Source organism: Passer montanus, unplaced genomic scaffold (genome assembly GCF_014805655.1).
Source record: "Passer montanus isolate IOZ18808 unplaced genomic scaffold, ASM1480565v1 scaffold1, whole genome shotgun sequence".
NCBI classification, from domain to species: Eukaryota; Metazoa; Chordata; class Aves; order Passeriformes; family Passeridae; genus Passer; species Passer montanus.
In genome coordinates this window covers 19045735-19062818 of record NW_024356504.1, presented here as the reverse complement: position 1 = coordinate 19062818, position 17084 = coordinate 19045735, and the positions used below count along the sequence as shown (strand labels likewise).

Below are 17084 nucleotides of genomic sequence, written 5' to 3'. Positions count from 1 at the left end.
GGCTATTAAAAACTTAATCAAAGGACAATAATATATGCAAACTGTGAAGCACTATTCCTTATATATTCCATTGCTCTTTGGATGATAAAGCTGTTTGCAACAATACAATTTTATGTATGATTCGCTGTTCCCTCCGGACCCTAAGGGAACTGCATTTACTCAAGCATGACTCACACCCCATGGAGGAGACGGTACTTCCCATAACGAACACCAAGAAACACCAGCACACACCTCATCTGCGCTGTCTCCTTGAGGAGTGGTTTCATCTCCAGTCTTTGGTGAGCCAAGGTCAAAGCTCTTCCTGCCATCTCGCACCTTCTTCTGTTTCTTGATGTGGCTCTCGGTCTTCCCGCTGTTCAGGCGGCGCACGGGACTGGTCAACCATTTTTTCAGGGTGTTGGTGGAGCGCTTGGGGCCCGGAGAGCTCTGGATGGAGTTGAGGGATGGCTGAGGCTGTAAGTTGGCCACCGAGTCAGACTTGCCCCCGTTGTCGTTGGCAGAGACCGAGTATGCGTCTGCAAGGAAACGGCGCAGGTGAGAGCTCATCCCAGCAGCCCTCTGCTCCCGCGGCACCGAGCACAGAGCACAGCCTGCCTTGGGGAAAGGCTTCCTGACCTATGGACTTTATGCAAACTTTATTGCACACCACAGAGAGGAATATGCCCTGCAATGGGCATTTCCCACAATCTCACACACCTCTCTCATTTCCTACCACACTACCTGTCCTTATGAAAGATCACAGACAGCAGGGCTTTTTATAAGGCAGGGTTTTATTCAGTTTTTTTTTTTTTTTATGGAAGCCTGATTTTCATGCTAAGTGCTGAATTTCTCAGCTTCTTCCCACAATTTCATTGTGAATTGCCAGGAAGAAAATAAGCACAAAAAGGAGACCTACTACAGGAGACCTGACAGCCACCAACACATTGTCAGGTTCCATAATTGTTTCTCAGCTGTTTCCTGACCCCAGTGATATGATTTACTTAGACTACTTATTAACTTTGAAGCACCTTAAAATTATCTCCTTTGCCTCTGAAAGCAATCTGTCAGAAGAGTTCACAAATTTTCTAGAACTAAGAAAATGGAATGAACAATTACAAAATATGACAAACTGTTCAAACCAAAGGAAACTCTCAATAAGGTTTAAAATTAAAAAATAGTTTCATTATATGGAAGCAGGAGATTCTGCTGAACTGCATCCAACCTCAGTTACTGATACACATGTTCAGACTGGCACCTTAGAAAGGGCTGCAACCTTCCTTACTCCAAATGCAACAGACCACAGATGTGCCAATGTCAGTCAAGCTTTAAAACCAAAACAAACAAATTGCTCAAAGATTTCCCAATTGCCCTCCAGGAATAAGTGCCCTGCTTTCAACTTTCTGAAATCACATTAAGGCAACTCCCTCCCCTCCCTATCAGGGTCTGAGATGTTTAATCCCATATAGTTTAAGACGAAGATTTTTTTACAAAATTCAGACACTGTCACACTCCTACAAGAAACATCTCAGGCTGTACATCAGAGAACAGCCAACTGATGTGATCAAACATTTTTACATTGTTATCTCTGAATCTTTTATCTGTCCCAGCAGAAACCAAAAACCTAAGTTACAACACATGAAAATAGACTGCAGCATCCGGATATTCTCAGTTCAATAATAAATACCACTAGAGATGCTGGGTTGTACACCTGCTGAGGGAGAGCTACTCTTGCAGAGAACCATTACCTCTATTGTTTTAGAAGCCAGCTCCTGCTACCTGCATGAAGAGATCATATCCCCTCTGGGCAGAGCTGCTGCTTGCAGCTATCTGGGCATGCAGCAGAGATTGCATCCTGCCTTGTCTGCCAGCTTGCACAATGCAGACCGTGAGAGTCAGAATGTTTTATAGCCATACACAGCATCAATCAGAAGTTGAACCAGTAAGTTATTACATACCTGAGATCAAAGGTTAAATTTTAGAATATACAGAAATAATTTTAACAAGCTAGAGAAAGCCAAAGTTAATTTCCCATACAAGAAGAAAATCTCAATCATCTGTTTTTTGACAAAAGGAGTGAGGGCAAGAGGAACTGAGAGGAGAACAGATTCCAGGTGGAGCTGATCCCAGGTGGAGCTGCTGGGGATTTTCTGGCATTCCTCTGTAAGGGCAAAGTAGCAGTCTTATCTCCAAAAGGCCTGGGTTAAGCCAGCTCCTGCTGATGTTATTTCATGTACGCGAAGTAGCGCTAAATCAACGAGTGACAGCTAACGTTTGTCAGGGGCCGGCTTATCTTCCACTCAATAGGCTTTGGATAGCTCTCCCTGGCAGGCTCCACGTGATGCTCTGCGAGTTATCAGTGTGCCTTGCGTCAGCAAATGCAGGGTTTCACCATGGTGGGTTTGATTTTCCAAGTGCCCTCGTGCCCCTGGCAGCACTGAAAGCCCCACAGGCGGTGGGGGAAGCTGGAGGGCTCTTGGCCAAGGGGCTTTGGTGCCCATGCTCCAACTGCTGCTGCAGAAGGATTGACTTTGGGAATTCCTGCAGCAAAGGGAGCTGGGCTGCAGTCAGAAGGAGAAGCTGTAAGTGATTGCTCTGTGGGGCTGCCACTCCCAGGATGATTTTGGGCGAGCAGAAGTATCACAGACTCACTGCCTTTGCTGGGACTGGGCTCAGTGGGAGGTAGAGGAGAACCAAGCATGAGCTGATCTCACCACATCTCAGGTGATGTACAGAGAAGTTTTTACTACACCTTGTAAGTAACACAGTCCAAATCCCACCTCCAGTCCACAGCACTTTCCCAATTTAACTTTTGGTAAGGGAAGGGAGACTGACGAAGCCTGAGAAAACCCCAAGAGTTTGTTACTCACGTGCCAAGCCTATCCCAGCAGGGCCAAGTCCAGGAACCATGATGCCTGTGAAGGGAGGGGGACCTCTCTTCCCAGCAGGAAACACCCCATGTTTTACCAGCAGGGTCAGGCTCCAGGCTTGTTGCCTCCCTCTCCTTTGCCCAGCAGCACAGCCACAGCTGGGGCACGGACAGACACACAGCAACCCTTGTGCCATGGCACTCTTTGCTCAGCTGTCTTGGGGAAGTGATGGTCAGTAATCCTTCACTGCCAGGAAGGCAGCACATGGGCAGAACCAGTCCTAGTCCCAAGCTGGCCCACAGCCCACCCTGCCTGCTTGTCATAACTCTGAGACCCAGAGCCAGGAACCCTCTGCAGACTGAACATCAGAGTTTCAGAGCCACCAGCCATAACAAAAGCCAACCCACAGGTTTCCAGAGGGAGGCTGTTAACACTATCCAATGATCCCATCTGAAATAGGCTCTGGATTTTCCTGCTCAAGATCATGCCTTTGGTGATGAAAAAGGCTGTTTACCAAAGGGTTACTGCATGCTGGTCATGCCATACAACCCTGTCAGATATGAAGTCCCCTTCTTTCTCCTTGTTTGCTGAAGTGCCCTAGCTGAGCACAGTAAGGCATCTGGGACAGAGCCCACAATTTGCCTGGCCCATGCAACCAAGACTGGAAACATAGCCTTATTTTGCCTGGAAAGGCAGTCTCTGCTGGCTGGGGAACAGGCAGGGAGGTGGGAGAGAAAGGCTGGCATGAATTTCCCTTCTCTCCAGCCACCATGAGAGCCCTTCAATGCTGGGTGACTTATCTCTACACTGGTACAAACCGCTTCCATCTCACCATCCCAATTCCCATGGCTACAAACATGCCTTATCCAAAAGCCACACTGAGAATACACACACAATATTCATAACCTTTTTTTTTCTTTTTTAAAGGAACTGCAAATTTGGATATGTTTGCAGTTTGCCAGCCCTGCTGAGAATGATCTCCTTTGCACACAAAGCAGGTCACATCAACATGGTTGCAGAGGCAGGACTGGAGCTGAAGGAAGAGCAGTGCTCACAAAATGAGAGAAAAAAACAAGAAACACAAAAAATCTGTCAGGAAAGACCTTGCAGACAACCTCCTCAGCCACGTGAGCTTTGCTTCTGCGGCACACATGGCTACAAACACATTAATCATGACACTTGATACTGGCCCGAGCCCCAGACACCAGGTGGATCGAGCGGAAGAGAAGGACACGTTACCGTGCTCTTCTTGCAAAGCACTAGCACATGTGTACTTTGCAAACTGCATTAGTAGAGCTCTTTGGAGACAGTTTGTTTAAGAAAAAGCCAGAGAGCTTTTGGGGAAGATGCAGCAGCTCACTGCGTGATAGCTGAGGCAGCTGCTGCCGTCCGCGAGCACCAGCGGAGCAGCGGCCGTGCCCGCACTGCAGCAGGTCTGCCATGAGGAGCTCTCCTCCCACCAATGTCCCAGGACACACGGCTAAAAAAAGGTATTTGGTGAAGCAAAAAGGGTGTAGGGAGGTCAGCAGACTCATGTGGCTAGATTGATTTCCTGGCCAAACCATTCATTCAGACAGAAGAAATGATGGTTTCCAAAACACTAAGTAAACCTCCAAGAAACTTCTGGCAAGAGGACTGTGAGAGATACTCAGCCAGACCAAAGGGCTTTAACATTCAGAGCTTCTGCACCACTGCAGCCATGAAATGTTTGTTATTGTTGGTCAAATGAACAGACATCTGTAAAAGCACAGCTCTTGTACTTGAAAAATAGAAGGTTCCAGTTCTGTGCAACCTTGGGTGAAAAGAAAAATGAAAATCTCATAGACTTGGTTTTAGAGGCACAGTAATATTCTCATTTGAGTCAGTAGGAATTCCTGTTGGAACTTAAATACAAGGCATTTTATTTTTACTTCCCTGTTCCCCAGAGCACACATGGGAGGGGAGGTTGGTCTGATCAGGCTCAGGCAGCACCAGACTCCTTTGCAGGACCTCACATCTCTAGCAGGGAAAGGAAAAGGCTTCTCACAGCAACTCAGAAAAAAAATCACTCTATTTTATACATCATAATGACAGGCCATAAAGGATAGGAAAGAAATATGTATCCATAACCAGAAGATAATACAGAATATAGCTATAAAAACAGGAGACTAGAGCAGGGCACAGTACTGCTTTAAGTGAGGTGAATCCTTTTCTGATTTATCTATGGCTCCATTTACATCCCAGAAAAACAGCCTGAGAGAAAAGGATTTTTCCCCAGAAGTTGAAGAAAATGAGTCAGAATGGGAACTCTGAAGTCCTACTAACATGTGCATTTAAATCAACAATTTTTATTTTACAGAGATAATGCCACTTGTGAATGAAAGCCAATAATGACAACCTGATTGATGAACACATAAATCAGCTCTGCTGTGCTAAATAGAGCCCATTTTCCACATTCAGTGGTTTCTGTCACCACTTCTGACAAAGACAGAATTTAATCAGATGTGGGTAAAAGGCTAACTCAGTCTACACTCAAGGAAATTTCCTAAAGAATGGGAATCTCCATCCCAAAAAATCCTGGAAAGCAGGAATCATCTAGACTCATCCTGTGCACAAACAAAGCCTCTGTGTTAGTGTTTCACACTACAAAAAGAACCATCTAAACCATCAAAATGCACCTTCTCCTGTCCTTTTTAAGAGCTCCTCCATGATCATCCAGACTGCAGGTTCCAGCTCACAGTTCTCAGCCCCTTGAAGCTTTATACTCTCCCTTGGGAAATGGTGCTTTGAGAGTCCCCTTGGATCTGCACAAGAGATTTGGGACTAAAGCTCTACCTGATGGATGCAAAGAAGGCAGAATGAGGTATGAATACTGCTTCTTTGATCTCCTCTGTGCTTTTGTATTGAATGTCCAAAACATGCTCAGTGAAACATTTTTATTGGCATGAGTCTTGGTTACAAAACTTTGTGGCTTAGGCAGATGACAGTACTGGTCCTGGTTTTAGGGTTAGAGCCCATTCTGCCTGTAAAACCTGGCATGGATTTGCAAAAGTTTGGGAGGCAACAACATTTGGATAATACAAAGTCACTTTACAGCTATTCCTTTAGTAAAAAGCACTGGGTGTTAACAGTGAAAATAATATATCTTACAACTTCTAATGTCAACAGATAAGCTGTCTCCTCAGACACATCCTCTGAAAAAGGCTCTAGTGAAGAATATAAGTGAACACAAGCAAAATTTCAGTGCCCATGTCAGACAAAGAGAGGACAACTGGTTGAAAAACCCTTTAGATTAGAAGTACATTAAACTTTCGCAATGGAATTGCAAAATGTGCCCTGGAGACTTCCATCCGCTCCCAGCTCTGCTCAGCAGCTCCACATGTGTCCAACCACAGACCTGCCCTGTGCCCCAGCTCGAGCTAAAAATGACATGGGACCGTGGAGGAGAGAACTTCACACCAGAGGGTACAGACATGTTCAAACTATGCCACTGAAATCTAAACGCAGGTTTTGTCCAGAGATTCAAATGTTCTCTCTAAATTCATAATCTCCTGGAAATGAGCAAATTGAAAAGGTCCAATTGAATTTTCTGTTTATCATTTGAAGCTTCAAGCAGGAAGTAACATCAAAAGGTACGAATCAATCTGGCAGGGCTCTCACAACTCCACTTACATGGATGAAATTACTTCTGTCCAAACTCAAGAATAACGGTATGGAGTTAAATATTTTATTAAAAAAAGTTTCTAGTCCAATAGAGGAAGCAGCAGATATATTGGACAAACTTTCTGATCACTGTAATGTAAAACCTCAAAATCTGACTTTCTGTTTCATTGCCAAGCATGCAAACATGACTAACTTCCAAAGAACAGGGGAAAAAAAGGACTAGAAACTAAATTATTCACACAACATTTAGAACACACTGTTTTGCTATTGAATAGCTGGCATTTCTTGGAAATATGAAAGAAGAGCTGCTTTGAGATAGAGAATGACCTGCAAAATTCCCTTTAACCACACTGCAAAGCAGGAGATGCTCCAGAAGGATTTTGCATATGGGTTTTGCCTTTGGGAAACGGTCACCAACCTGTGGGCTTCGATATTCAGCTTTCTGATCATTACTTCAGGTTGAAGCCTAATGTGAGGATAACAAGCACTCACCCAGCTGGGGTGAGTAAACACTGTCACTTGGAGCCACTCATTTCTGTGGCAGGCAGCAGCTTCATCTCCGCTCTCGGCAGTCGAGGAGCTGTGCACGCTCTGCCCAAGGGCGCTGCAGAGTGGGACACACCCCCTAGGAGCCTCTCTCTTTCCATTAACTACAGAGGGAGTCCGAGGAAATTATACCCTCAGCTAAATTTAGTCATTGCGAATCCCCTTCCCACATTTGAGTACATTTCATACCAGGCCGATCTCGCGGCAGGGAATGATTAGCTGAAGTTAAGCATCTGTCAATTCACTTTAATGAGCAATAACTCGTGGCAACCTGCCATTAGCTTCGGTTGAATAGCTTTTATTTTTAGCTGGTGTTGCTCAGATGCAGCTTCTATCCAGCATGTGCTGGGAAAGCTGACATCCCAAAGTAGTCTCCAGGTCTTCGTTGTGCCAGTCGGAGTGTCAGGGCTCAAGAGCTGCAGTTTCTTGAGGTCAGAGAAAAGTCACTGCAGTTCTGGGAAACTTTCAAAGAGTGAGATAAAACCAAAAGCCTGGAGAAACAGCACAGAGGCGCATGGTCCCCAGAGACCTTGCAAGAGAAGTTACTGAAATCCTGAGAGCGTGCTGAATGAGTGAGCTGGGTCTCCAGGGACAGAAACAGCACAAGGGGAAGGCACAGAGAGAGAGAGAGAGAGCTGGCTGAAATAAAACATGACTTCAGTGTTATCCAAGAGTGCCTAGTGAGAGGAACAAATGCACAAGTTCTCTATTGTATCTGCTGCTTCATGTGGATCTAGGCTTTTATCAGAGGTGACCACAGCAAGGGCAAGGGGAAAAGAGCAAGATGAGTCCTCAGGTGAATATAGGGCAGGGTCTCGTATCCTCCAGAAAGGAAACCCAGTTTAACTCAGGAGCTGCTGCTGAAGCAGGAGGCTAAACATGAAGGCAGAACACATGTTTGTGCCTCCAAAGAGACCCTCAGGAAAGTGTTCAACTCAGCCCCATGGCACCAAGTGCTTGAAGGGCAGCTGAAACACTCGAGGTCCTTCCCTCTGAGTGTCCTGCTCTGCAATGGATTTCCACAGAACAGCTTAAAACTGTTATGGGCATCTACACCTTCTCCAGCTGGAGGTTTGAGCCTTCTTGTCTCAATGTACCAGCCTAATTCATTCTGCTTCAGAGTCCCATCTGAGCCCCCACATAAGCTGCTGTGAATTCACAACAAAAATAATAAGAGAACAAATATTCAGAGTGAATCCACCAACCTGTTGGTGAGATACTCCTATCCTAAAACACTGTGAGACAGGAGTCAAGGCAGGGCACCAACATACCTTCAGGGGAACCTTGAAGCAACATCTTTTTAGAACACGCTTTTACTGAATAAAAAGGTGTGGAAAAACTCAGAAATAGTGCAGCTGCTCCACAGAGCAGAGTTGGAGGCCAGGTGCAGTATCTGTGAATGACTTGATTTCATTCACCCATCCCTTTGCCTCGAGTTTGTGCCCAGCACAGGTCCCATACCAGCCCCAAGCACAGTGACAGCCAGTCCAACACATCTGCTGGGAGTGCACGTTGGAGCCTTCCTGTAAAGCCTCACAGCTGGGTGAGCACATTGCTGAAGTCAATAGGCACGCATTTCTTTAGCAAAGAAAGGAAATAAAAAGTCAAGACTAACAAGATCCAGAAAGGGCATGCTTTTTTTTTTTTGAACAAATCGACATTTATTTCAATGTAGTGAAACAACTTGTTGAAGCACTTCTCTCAGTTCTACTTTACATTTTGTATTTACACTGTCCTCATTCTCTGACAAAAATAAAATAATCTCCAACCCTGAAGTTTCCAGAATAAGTGTCGCTAGCAGCAAAAATAACAAAGCCCCAAACACAAAGCAAAAATCCCCCTTGATATATTTTGATGGGAGATTTTTGCATGTTCCATAAAAAAAGTTTTAACCCTGAAACTCTATGAAAAGCTATATGGGATGACAAGGAGGAAAATGTAATGTGTTTGAAGCTGAACGAGAGCAGCATTTGCTGGCCTTTGCAAGTACACTGTTACTTTTAGCATAAGGAACTGTGAAATGCTTAGACACCCACATAGAAGCAGACTTTTAAACTTTGATCAAAGCAGTTCTGCTCTTCTGGGAGCGTAAGGGTACCAGAGTCTGCAAATGCCATCTTTTATCCTGGATGTTGGGCACAAAAACAAACTTTATTACACATGGTTTCCAAGCAGCTGTTAGTAAAACACAAGCCTTATTCTTTTGACAAGTGTCAAGGGTCAGCTTCATTCAGCAGCTTCCAAATTGAGCTACTGTAAGAATTTTGAAGTAATTACTCAGTTAAATGACATCATTGCTAAGGTCAACTCTGCCTTATACTTGAAGTCAGCAACCTCTGTGACAAGGTGGACCACTTTGCTAAATGGGGGGAGAGGAGGGAAGACAATGATTGCTGTGTATCATATTTAGGTCTCCCTATCTCAAAGGAAGCTGTGGCTATGTACCCAAACAATTCTCCACGGAAACAACAGAAGAGTATCAGTGACAAACTTGGAATTGGAAAAATAAAAAAAAAAGCAAGAACAGAACCCAAATCTTTTTGGGATAGGAAGAAAAACTGCATGTTGAGAAAGAAGAGATTGGTTATTAAACTTTCCAGGCACACAGAGGGCTCGGAAAGCACAGAAAACAAGCAGAACAAACAAACACAACTGTGTGCATCTTTGCATCAGCTTCTTTTGCCAAATGCAGTAGCTTCCAACATTCAGCAGCTGCCTCTTGCTTTCTAGTGCTGTGGAGTTCTCTTTGGTACTTGGAGGCTGTGAGGAGCTCCAGGCAAAGAGAAAGTCTTTGTCCATTTACCAGCCAATTCCAAAGGCGCTGATCTTGAATAACTTTACTAAGCAAGAGTGACACAGATGTTTAGAAAAGGGGACTTTTCTCTTAGTAAAGTTGTGGTAGGTGCAGTGGAAACCCAAGGCAATCTACATGCTTGTCAATTTGTGCCTAGGTAAGAACAGAGTCCTCCATGAACGTCTCTCATTTGTTCACTCTTAAATTATTCAGGCTCTGACAGCCCCTGAAAAGAAAAGAACGGAATAAGGATAAGTTGCAAGTGGCGCAGGGCAGGAGCGGACACCACGTAACCACCAAGAACAACGGGGTTGGGGTGCTTGACAACAGACACACTGCAGCTGCAGCCTCCAGGGCTGGTGCCCAAAGCAGCTTCCTCCACGCCCTCGTCCTCCAGAAATGCCAGCAGAAAATACAAGCTCACAGCAAAGGTACTGATTGGGATGAATTAAAAGAAGGAATGAATGAAGTCAATGCAAACAGCGGTTTGGAAATAAAACACACAGATAAGAACTGCCGGTGCTTGTGACACTTTGCTCTTTGAACACAGCACAGGGAGATGGCTAAGCAGCTTGGAGACTTTTAACTGCACACTCAAGACTATCGGTTAGGCTTGTGGGAAGCTTTAATTCATTCAGCTTAAGTAGCAAAACCAGAACACCACTTGCTGTCCCATATAACAGGCTCACGCAATCTGCGTCTTGGTTTTTCGTTTGACAGCTCGGCAGGGAGCAGCTCTGTGAGGAAGCTTCCCCGTCATGCCAGTCAACAAGTTTATCAAATTTCAGGTGACAAAGTCACTACTACACTCTAACTGCGTCAGCAAGAAAGATGGACAGGAACTTGAAGTCTCAGAGAGCATCTGCTACATGGGAACAGAGCTCGCTCTCTGCAGCTCCCTGCTGAGGTCTCAGCCCCCTGAAGCTGTGCCAGTGCCTTGACCCAGACACCAGCCTTCCCAGCGAGGCTAGTCCTAAGGAACTGATTGATTGTGACTTCTGAAGGGCCACACAGAGCCCCCCACAGCTTTTAGGGTGCTTACATCATTGCTCCTTACCAGCAGCCTCCTTATGGGGAAAAAAAAAAAATCTACATCCAGCTTTGCTGGATATGTGGAGAGGTGCCCTGCATAAAGTGCTTCACTCCCTTCTGCATCACTGAGTCTAATCGCAAACAGCTGTAAAAATGCTCTACCAAGCAACACGTCTAATAAACTTCCATTACAAAAGCCATCTCCTCTATTGCTAGGTGGTTACTTTCTTTTGGCTTCATCTTTCAAAGGAAGCAGGAAAAAGAAACACTTGAACACAACAGCAAGGATTAGTAGCAGAGGCTCTTTGAGTCTACAAAGGCTTTGTCGAACACAGGTGACCTGTTACTGCATTTTAAGATGTCTGATCACAAACATTACCTGCCTGACAGTTTAGTATCTCCAGGACAAGTGACTGCAGGGAATATTCAGCAAGCATCAGCCTTTCAGTGTTTGTCTGGAGCTTGCCTTGATGTAGGCTTGTCTTAGCCCCATTGCCAGATCAAATTTCACAGCAACACAGATCTGAGCAGCCAGTGCCCTGCCATGAGCAGCCTGGAATGATCAGTCCTGGGTAATTTCTCTGATACTAAGACAAAGTCAACTAAGATGCTGCCCTCTGCTCAGCACCTGCAGCCTGGCAGGAGCTGTGCTCTGCTACTGTGGACCTGAAGTTACTGCTAACATTCAAAGCATTTGACTCCTTCTTGCCTAAAGCTATGATTCTCCTTCTGCCATCCCAGAAAGAATCCCCGTTGATTAATATTTATTTAATTTCCTAAGGAAATCTATTCATCCTCCACATGCTTCAGCTGAGAGCGATGTTTGAACATTGTGTTGATCCTCAGAGTTCAAACTGTAGAAGGTACAAAGAATACCAGACTTGAGGCACTTCAATGGTATTCACTGTGAATCATCATTTTACATTGTACCACTCAGACACATTTGGATCTAAAATACATTTGCATTTCTAATTAAAACAGATTACCATTAGTAACTAAAGAATGTCTTAAATCAGAATCCCTAGGCCATAAAAGCTAATTGCACGATGTTAAAACTGGATTTCAAAAATATACATATTATACCCCCTGCAGGATTAATTAGGCAACATCTCTTCAAAAGAGTCCTCAAAAGTGTATTTATTCAGCATGTGGTGAAATTATACTGGTTGTGCAACACTTCCCATGGCCTGCCTTGGCTCATGCTCCCGTGGCAGCAGAGAGCTGGAGCCTTGTTCATCAGGGGCGCTCAGCATGGACAGATTGGATTCAGGACTGCAGTCCATGAGCAGGGACACACACTGCAGGAGCAGGAACTGCTGCCTGGCCACATCAACCAGCACCCTGGAACGAGGTGATCTGGGGTACATGCCTGGTGTGCTCCCCAGGACATGCTGGCCCACAAAGAGGCTGAAATCAACTGGTCAGTATCAATCTGGGAGCTGTCACTGCTGATGATCTGATGCTCAGTTGGTCACTGGTTTCCTACATGACCTCAAGGAAGGTTCTAAGTGTTGACTGAGCTGTGAAGCATTTTCAGAGAGGCTACAGTGCACCACATGTCTTGAGGATGTGAGAAACCTCTGCTCACCAAAACTGAACGTGCCTTATGAAGGGATGAGGAAAAAACCCAACAGAGTCTAAGAGGGCCTTGGTGCTACAGTCTGTAGCTGTAATTGTCAGCAAGCCACAACTACATGAAAAAGTGTCCTCAGAAGATGTAGCTGTAGCTGGGGATGTGCCACTCCCAGCTTTCTTCTGTGCTGTGAGCTGCTTGCTCCATGTGAAAAATGAGCATGGAAAAATTCTCAGAAAATGGTGGAGACACCTCCACAGTCACTAAATCCAGTCCCTTATCATCACAGTCAGCCACAGTCCATCACTTTCACAAATGTTTACTTCAATGTTTTCTTGTGCAAGTGAACACGAGACCTTTGCTCAAAACTCACACAGACTGTACTTGTGCTTTCCTGTACACAGCAACTTTAAATTTCCATGTTTAACTTGCTTCCAATACAAAAGATAATAATCTCCAGGAGAAACCACCTACTGGTTCCTCAGGATGGTGTTTGCTAATGGGTTCCCAGCAGGTCTGGCTCCCAGGCTTCATTCCCTTATGGAACTTCACAGCCTGGAATATCATTTTGCAGGGGAGCCAAGATTTCAAAGCAGTTGGGCTGCCCCAGGACTAGCATTGGCTGTACCACATGGGACAACCAAGTGCACTGGGGTGTAATAAGGGCAACAAAATAGCAACTACTGATTCATCATGTGGCAAAACACAAAACTGGAGACACACTTTTTCCATTTCCCAAAAGTAGCCGTGGTTTCTGTACGGTAAATGAGCACCCACAACCATTGGGAAGTACTGGGACGTCAGGGAACAAAATCCAGTCAGGACTTTCTGCAACACAATCTTATGTGTGCTACATTATAAAAAAATAAATGACAAATACATAAACTGAAGTGTTCCATCAAAGAGAAGAACCCCTATGGCTGTTCCATGATTATCTGCTGTAATTCAGTTTGCAGGTTCTATTTTTCATCTCATTAGAACTTCACTGGAGACATTTTCATATTTTGCCCTAATTATATGAAGGGAGCCCAGGTGATGTGCATGATTCCCAAGTTCTCAGCCTGCTGGGGAGAGCATTGTGGGGCTGGCCCAGGACTGAAGGAATGTGAGGCAGGTCAAACTCAACAGCAGACCCAATGGGATGTACTAACTACCTCTAATTCAAGGACTGACTTGTGTTTCAGCATAAACAGCCACATCAAACAACAGGAGCTAAGAGCAAACACATTAATTTTTGGTTTGTGGTTTTCCAATGGCAAAGAATGGTCAAGGGACATGACTTCAAGCTTATCTCATTAGAGATAATCTCGTTTTTTTCTAATAATTCTTGAAGTCCTCCTTGTGATCTATGCATCTTTTTTAAGAAAACATCCAGATGTGCTTCTATAGTTATATTAAAAGGTAACTCCACATGACACAGAATTGTGTGATGCAATATTAGCAATTGAACTCTTCTGCAATAGCAACTGATGCAGTGGCTAAACTGGCAGAAAATTGGATTTCCTTACTGAACTGAAAACCACAGGATCTGTAGATCCCTGCTGTAATCACTAACTGCCCGACCAATTCCTCTCTTTTGAAAAGAAATTGCAACTTCTGCCAAATATGAAAATGCTTTCCTAAAGCCTGTTAACAGACAAGAATTAGACTGAAATGTAACAGTGTTCTGTTGTGCTTGAGAAGTATCTTGATGCTATTTTTAGAATGAAAACTTTGGAAGTTTGGGAGGTTTTAAGTTTGAAATGATAGATTAGTTTTCCTAATACACACACAAGTTTTAACAAGGTGTGTGCTGAAACATAACAGTTTGGGAAAAAACCCAAACAAAATCCTTCTGGGGTCATGTGAAATTACTGCCCTTTTTGTTTCACTTCAAAATGGAGAGATTTTATTTCAGCATCCGTGCATTGAATTCCTGAACAATACATCTATCTGGCACTTATTTTATAGGAAAACAGCATGTTTAATTACCCCACGTCTTCACACTGAGCAGGGAGAGTTACCCAAGCTATATTTTTCACAATTATCTGTTCTCTTTTCCTAAGAATAAAGTCTCCTTTCTTCAGGTTTTTGACAAGATGAATAAAGCCTTGTGGGTTCTTATATGCTCCTTGGAGTAAAGGGGAAATTTTGGAGCTTTGCCTGCATAAAAGCAAATCCCATGTTTCTTTAAATCTGGATGAATTTATAAAAGTTGAAAACAACATAGCAATCCAAATAATAAGGATCCCCACCACGTATTCACGCCCAGACCAGTAACTGAAAGCTGATGTTTACAGAAGCTCTTGCTACCTATTTTTCACCTATAAATTAATATCTGAAAGTTTATTTTCTCTACCACTTCTGTTGCATCTTGTACATAACCACATGTCAAAAGGCTGCAAGATTAGTCACGACAGGGACACATGAAGTCAGAGGTTGAGGAGCCAGCTTGTGTCAGGAGAGTTAGAGCTGCCTAGCAGTGCATGTAACTTTCAAGAGAGAAAATAATAACACTGTTATTGCTTGGATCTTGGAAACTGAGAGAAAGTTACTAAAGCATCCCAGCACTGGCACTGACATGATAAACATTCGATTTACACAAAGTGGCTGGTGGTGGAGGAGAGCAGTGAGCACTAAGTCATGTGCAGCTACCAGCACTTCTGAAAAGCTCAAACATTCTGTGCTCTTGGACAGTTTATTTTTGACAGTAATACAGACCCACTGAAAACGTGACCTGCTGTCTCTGTGAGCAAGGTTCCCACCCTCAAGAAGCCCTCCTGCAAACAGGTAAGATATAACACTAAGGAATCCTACAAGGAACTCGCTGTTCCCCCAGCCTGCCAGCAGAGCAGTGGCCATGCTTCTCCTCTGACTGTCCAGACTCAGAGGTTACCCAGGACTTCTCCTGGACTCCTCTATGTGTCATTGCCACACAAATGCTAAGATGTTCAGAATAGTGAGGTTCAGAATATATACCACAAAAGTCTGGCATGGGGATTGTCAGTCATGCTTTTGGGACATGCTTAACTGAGGACTGTGCGTCAGGAAGGTGTAGAGCAAGTGTGAGAAAGCAGTTTCACACCAACAAAAAGAGTGATTTTGTTTTTTTCTAACAGTATTCACCTTGTCACATTAATCCTGCTTGCTCAACTGAGCAGCATTTTCATCAACTCTTTTGTCCCTTCCAATAACTCTTTGCTATGACCTATTCTGACTCCTGACTCAGCCTGCAGAGGTGGGAAAACACAGGACTTGGAAGAGATGTTCCTGTCATGGGCTAACCAGTTTTCTCTTAATAGAACTGGAAGGAAATAACAACAACTCTTGCAAACCTCTCCACAGCCATTTGCTCATGAATTTGCCAGGACAAAGAGCAGAGCTCAACTCTGGCATGAGAGGGAGGGAGACTGCCTACAGAGGACCAGTACACTTGATCCTCTTAACTTTGCTGAGATACAACTAATGAGCAACAGATGGACATCACCCAAGGAGTTCATTTGGGAAACCTAAGAGTTTCCTCATATTTCTCATTCAAGAAAGACCAGGAAGCTAAGCAAGCTTTGGTTGACACCCTTTATTTTACTATTGTTTTCTCTTCTGCCTCAATTTTGACAGAGCTGCTTTGGCCATGCATTCCATTATGCTTTACACAGTGCAACCAGGGCTCAGCCTGAAGCACTAAATAAAATATGTTCAAATTAGGAAATGTTATGGGCTTGAATATATTACTGCAGATCACTCTCTTGCTACCACTCAGCACAAAGGTACCAGTTCCCTTAGCAAAGCTCTGCAGCTCCCTCTAACAGTGTCAGCACCTTCTATAAAAAGCACCATCAGATCTCACTTTTTACCTAATGAAGAAATAACTTTTATTAATGTGCTGTTGACAGACCTTGTGATGATGCTGGTTTTCTTAACTTCCAGTTAAGGCTCTGTTTCTGCCCAGCTAGGAAAGATGTACAGGCTAGCTGGCTGAGCCCCCTTCCCTGCACAGAAGTCATCACCACTCTGTCAAGACAAGCTTTCTTTGTTCATCTTACAGCAAAGATCCAGGAACAAATCAAAGATTTAGGCAAGAAGAGGAAAAAGAAGGAAGGAGAGAAAGAAAAAGAAGACAGTAAAACAGAAAATTGCAGAAAGAAGACCAAAAGTGTAGGAGATAGGACCAACTGGAGGGACAGACAATTTAAAATAAGAGCTTTACTAGGAGCTTAGCACAAACAGAAAATCACTCAACCTTTTAACTTTATCACACTGAGATTTAAGGTTTGACATTCAGATTAAGTTTCTTTTGTTCTGATATCAGAAGTTTGCATACAACCAGCAGCCTACTCAACTGCTCCAGGAGGCAGAGGATGTGCTCTTAACCAAAGCCAACACAGTGCGTCCCTTTAAATCCATCCTCCTGGTTTCTGGCTACCCTCAAGTAGAAAGCATACTATTTTCTCACCTGAAGCCATGCTGCAGCATAATATTACTCATGAACTCTAAAGTTACTCTGACAATTGATTACTTTTAACCACAGACCCTTTTCTTTGTCTGTACCTGGTACACTCACAGCCAGCTCAAGTCCAGCAGATGGGAACATCTGTCTCCTTGTGCTCAAAGAAAAGCATTTCCTACACCTTGTTTGTGCTTTCCACCTTCCTGGTGTCCCTTAGGGCAGTGA

General features: G+C 44.1%; 1 protein-coding gene across 10 annotated transcripts in view; it reads right to left on the bottom strand.

The window, feature by feature from the left end:
* KALRN (kalirin RhoGEF kinase) overlaps nt 1-17084 on the bottom strand; it is a 474406-nt gene that overhangs the window by 55681 nt on the left and 401641 nt on the right. For 9 of the 10 annotated variants that reach the window (XM_039698296.1, XM_039698264.1, XM_039698216.1 and 6 more), the window contains one exon: nt 232-515. In XM_039698296.1, the coding sequence (XP_039554230.1) occupies nt 232-515 (284 nt within the window). Of the gene's footprint in view, nt 1-231; nt 516-8686; nt 10055-17084 lie in introns of those variants that run through there. The other variant, XM_039698287.1, reaches the window with a different exon arrangement.